Consider the following 5,872-nt stretch of genomic DNA (forward strand, 5'->3'; position numbering starts at 1 on the left):
ACCATGCCAAGCTGTCGGTAAAGGACATACAAAGATATGAATTCATACAAAGATATGAATTCTTACAAATATATGAATTCATACAAAGATATGAATTCATACAATGATATGCATTCTTTTACATCCTGTTGCAATAGGATTTTATGTATAAAAAACATATCTAAAACACCATGCCAAGCTGTCGGTAAAGGACATACAAAGATATGAATTCATACAAAGATATGAATTCTTACAAATATATGAATTCTTACAAATATATGAATTCATACAAAGATATGAATTCATACAATGATATGAATTCTTTTACATCCTGTTGCAATAGGATTTTATGTATAAAAAACATATCTAAAACACCATGCCAAGCTGTCGGTAAAGGACATACAAAGATATGAATTCATACAAAGATATGAATTCTTACAAATATATGAATTCATACAAAGATATGAATTCATACAAAGATATGCATTCTTTTACATCCTGTTGCAATAGGATTTTATGTATAAAAAACATATCTAAAACACCATGCCAAGCTGTCGGTAAAGGACATACAAAGATATGAATTCATACAAAGATATGAATTCTTACAAATATATGAATTCATACAAAGATATGAATTCATACAATGATATGCATTCTTTTACATCCTTAGAAATTCGTTCGATATGATTTTATGTCTAAAAAAACATATCTAAAACACCATGCCAAGCTGTCGGTAAAGGACATACAAAGATATGAATTCATACAAAGATATGAATTCTTACAAATATATGAATTCATACAAAGATATGAATTCATACAATGATATAAATTCTTTTACATCCTGTTGCAATAGGATTTTATGTATAAAAAACATATCTAAAACACCATGCCAAGCTGTCGGTAAAGGACATACAAAGATATGAATTCATACAAAGATATGAATTCTTACAAATATATGAATTCATACAAAGATATGAATTCATACAATGATATGCATTCTTTTACATCCTGTTGCAATAGGATTTTATGTATAAAAAACATATCTAAAACACCATGCCAAGCTGTCGGTAAAGGACATACAAAGATATGAATTCATACAAAGATATGAATTCTTACAAATATATGAATTCATACAAAGATATGAATTCATACAATGATATGCATTCTTTTACATCCTTAGAAATTCGTTCGATATGATTTTATGTATAAAAAACATATCTAAAACACCATGCCAAGCTGTCGGTAAAGGACATACAAAGATATGAATTCATACAAAGATATGAATTCTTACAAATATATGAATTCATACAAAGATATGAATTCATACAATGATATGCATTCTTTTACATCCTTAGAAATTCGTTCGATATGATTTTATGTCTAAAAAAACATATCTAAAACACCATGCCAAGCTGTCGGTAAAGGACATACAAAGATATGAATTCATACAAAGGTTTTCATATTTTGGAAAAAAAAAAAAAAAAAAACTTTTTTATTTCAAATCTACAGATATCTGTGAGAAGCTAAGATATTCACCAATTGTGCAAAAGCTCTCGGCTTCTCACAGACATTGCACTGGGATCTGAATACACTTCTGTGTATATCTTTACCAACCAGCAGGGGGATGTCAAGATTGTTTTATTGTACATTGGGGTGGAGTTCTGCAGTAATGAAATTACTTGGTTTAAATGGATTGTATCTGGGGGGGAAGGGAACAAGACATCCACTGATACTTGCAAACAGGAAAGGCCTAGCATCCCCTGACATTATAGTACACAATGATATAAATTCTTTTACATCCTGTTGCAATAGGATTTTATGTATAAAAAACATATCTAAAACACCATGCCAAGCTGTCGGTAAAGGACATACAAAGATATGAATTCTTACAAATATATGAATTCATACAAAGATATGAATTCATACAATGATATGCATTCTTTTACATCCTTAGAAATTCGTTCGATATGATTTTATGTCTAAAAAAACATATCTAAAACACCATGCCAAGCTGTCGGTAAAGGACATACAAAGATATGAATTCATACAAAGGTTTTCATATTTTGGAAAAAAAAAAAAAAAACTTTTTTATTTCAAATCTACAGATATCTGTGAGAAGCTAAGATATTCACCAATTGTGCAAAAACTCTCGGCTTCTCACAGACATTGCACTGGGATCTGAATACACTTCTGTGTATATCTTTACCAACCAGCAGGGGGATGTCAAGATTGTTTTATTGTACATTGGGGTGGAGTTCTGCAGTAATGAAATTACTTGGTTTAAATGGATTGTATCTGGGGGGGAAGGGAACAAGACATCCACTGATACTTGCAAACAGGAAAGACCTAGCATCCCCTGACATTATAGTACACAATGATATGCATTCTTTTACATCCTGTTGCAATAGGATTTTATGTATAAAAAACATATCTAAAACACCATGCCAAGCTGTCAGTAAAGGACATACAAAGATATGAATTCATACAAAGATATGAATTCTTACAAATATATGAATTCATACAAAGATATGAATTCATACAATGATATAAATTCTTTTACATCCTGTTGCAATAGGATTTTATGTATAAAAAACATATCTAAAACACCATGCCAAGCTGTCGGTAAAGGACATACAAAGATATGAATTCATACAAAGATATGAATTCTTACAAATATATGAATTCATACAAAGATATGAATTCATACAATGATATGCATTCTTTTACATCCTGTTGCAATAGGATTTTATGTATAAAAAACATATCTAAAACACCATGCCAAGCTGTCGGTAAAGGACATACAAAGATATGAATTCATACAAAGATATGAATTCTTACAAATATATGAATTCATACAAAGATATGAATTCTTACAAAGATATGAATTCATACAAAGATATGAATTCATACAATGATATGAATTCTTTTACATCCAAAGAAATTCTTTCGATATGATTTTATGTATAAAAATCAAAAATTTACCTATTACATGATCGTGCCATGCTGGCACAGATATCTGTGAAAAGCCAGAGTGATGGAAGGGTGCAGATCCCTATTTTATTATACAAAGTCCTTTACCAACAGCTTGGCAGGGTGCTTTAGAAACTCACCCACCTGGACACTCATACCTGGTCCAGGCCTATGCGGGGACACCCTAACAACTCTCCATGAAGGGGGGTGACAGAATAGCACAGAATAGAACGGTGCAGCTCCCTGTGTAAACTGACAACAATCATCTTGTGTCTCAACACCCCAGGATATTCTGAAACACAAATATGGTTTAGAGAGAATTTTTTTTACAATCGTACATGATTATTTTACCTATTATATTATTCATCAGGGACAGATATGATCTTTTCAGGTATGTTAAACAACTATATCAGCTTTAATAAACGTGATGTTTCTCTGCAATATCTGAAAAGCTGCGGGATATCAAGATTCTTTACTTTAGTTTATGTGCTCAAAGAATAAGTCAGTTCGGGTGAAAATCTCTTTATTTTTTAATACATTATTAACAATAACAGATAATAAAAATGTTAAACATATGCAAACAGAGCAAAATAATCAGAACAAATGGGGCAGCTGGCCAATGTCCACTATTATTATTCAACACTATACTTTAGCTCATGCTTAGCAGGAATGTCTTTTGCAGCTACCAGGAGAACTCCAAATTTCTTAGAGTATGATGTGAAAACATTAAAATTCTTGCGACTTCTCTGCATGAAGTGTAACAGAGGCTCTGTGTGACATGAACATGCTGTGTTGATGCACCATGATTTGCCTTTAGGGTCTTTGTAAAAAAAAAAAGGGCCTTAGAGCCCTCTTCAGTTGTTTTCATTATTCTTCCTTCTCTGCCACTCATTTTGTCCCCATGTAAGTCACAGATAACTTCACCCTTCAAGAAAACTCTCCGTGTTGTGACTCTCCTGACTCTGCTTTCTGCATCTGTGGAACATTTTAGTCCTTTCCAATGTTGCAAATGGGTATCGTCTCCAAGGACCTTACAGTCTTTCCAGTGCTTCATCGACTTTGGCTTCCAGGCCTCTACCAGGAGATTGACCTCAGTATCCTTATGTTTCCATTTCTTTTCCTGAATGTACTGGGTCAAGGTGGTAACTGATGGTCTCCTTGCAGGAAAGGCTCCTGTGGAATAATAAAAAAAAACTAAACATTAGTTTGTATTACGTGTTGTAATGGGTTAGACAAGCACACATGTGCAACACCATGTACATTTGTTTGAAGCTAATCACCTACAAATCTGATAATGTCCTGTAGTTATACTTACTGATCACATGCTTTACTCTGATCTTATGCTGCCGGTCTCTCCATTGCTTTCTGCAGTAATGCCAATGTGACGGTGATATGCGTCTGCAGTCACGTGACTTTGGCACACGTCCCTCGAGTGTTACAGGGAACTCTCCCAGCAGCTTCTGGAAGGCGTCTTTCCTCGGTGTCCCTACAGAGGCTTGAAGACCTTCCCTGTTTGGAAACAGAACCGGAGATGTATAGTGAAAATGACGGAAGAAATAGTGAATTATAACAAACGCGATTTAGACACAGGAGATAAAAGGTGCAGCCATGGAGAATGTACTGATGTCAGGAAACAGAAGGGACTCACCTTGAACTGCTTGGTCTGGTCTCCTCTGGGTCACTTCGCTTTCCAATATCTCTCACCAATATTGAGCCATGACATATATTATGCAAAGTATTCTGCCTGTAATGACTGTTTGCAGACAAAATACTGTGTGACAAATAATTGGAGATGAGACACTTCTCAATATCGGAGTACTCAGCTAATGTCCAAGTCTCACAGGCCTGCCGAGCCATCTGACACATCAAACAAAGTAGTGATTGAGTATTCTCCTAAGAAGTTTTTACTAATTTGTCACTTCTCCCACAAGGACTGTCCTGTTACCTGTAGATTGAGAGGGAGCCTAATTAACAAACTAATAGCTACACAGGCTGGGAGGAGGGAGAAACATTTGTCTAAAAAACAAACAATGAATAGTTAGACAATGAGAGATAAATAGAGTCTACTTACGAGGCTTTTAGGTTCTCCATTATGAAATAAAAGTATGAAATGTGATCAGACAGCAATTGAAGGGAGCTCCTAAGATATTCTCTCACTACAAAATGTTTTGTAACCTCCTACAAGGAAAGGTCTTTTATTATCTGTGGGCAGTGTTTTACTGCAATATATCAATCCCCTGACCAATAGATAAAACTCTGCTAACTTCTACATTTCAAGAGAGACTTAGGTGAAATCATTTAAGATTCTGAAAATTACTATTTGATTCCTCAGGGACAGGTACGTTGTTTCAGATCCCTATGTAAAATGACAACTATATCATAAATGATCTTGTGTCTCAGCACCCAGGAAATTCTAACACAAATTTGGTTTAGAGAAAAAACAAAAATTCTATACAATCATGATTCTTTTCCATGATAATTCATGAGGTAAAAGAAAGTTTATTCAGGTCCCTATGTAAAATAATGTAACTATGTAATAGCTACACAGGCCATTGTATAAATAAATGTTGATGTTGATGATGAGGGGACAACATTTGTCTAACAAACTGAGTAGTTAGACAATGTTTCAGTAAATATTTGTTTTAATTCATATCGGTATTTATCTCACATTGTCTGATTGTCATCATCCTTAGAACACAATTGAACGCATTTGCGGTTTAAATATTTATTTATATTACTCGCTCCATAATTCCTCCCCCAGCCAAGTATACTCAAGTCAGCTGTGAATTATTTAAATCCTGGGGCTTTATTTATATATGTCTGCTCATTGTCCCTTTCAGCAAGAAAAGGGCTATTGAAGATCCCTACTCTTTAGATGAAATATTGCATCTCATGGCTCTGAGCTAGGGATGTAAATCTGTTG

General features: G+C 34.0%; 1 protein-coding gene across 1 annotated transcript; it reads right to left on the reverse strand.

Annotated features, from left to right (window-relative positions):
• Window positions 1-3,476: 3,476 nt before the first annotated feature.
• On the reverse strand, window positions 3,477-4,806 carry LOC142098688 (uncharacterized). Its single transcript, XM_075181508.1, has 3 exons — window positions 4,598-4,806; window positions 4,265-4,458; window positions 3,477-4,122 (listed from the first exon to the last, which is right to left on the reverse strand). Exons 1-3 carry the CDS (start codon window positions 4,804-4,806, stop codon window positions 3,632-3,634), a joined length of 894 nt encoding a protein of 297 aa, XP_075037609.1. The 3' UTR covers window positions 3,477-3,631.
• Window positions 4,807-5,872: the final 1,066 nt, after the last annotated feature.

This window comes from Mixophyes fleayi, chromosome 7 (assembly GCF_038048845.1).
Source record: "Mixophyes fleayi isolate aMixFle1 chromosome 7, aMixFle1.hap1, whole genome shotgun sequence".
Taxonomy (NCBI): Eukaryota; Metazoa; Chordata; class Amphibia; order Anura; family Limnodynastidae; genus Mixophyes; species Mixophyes fleayi.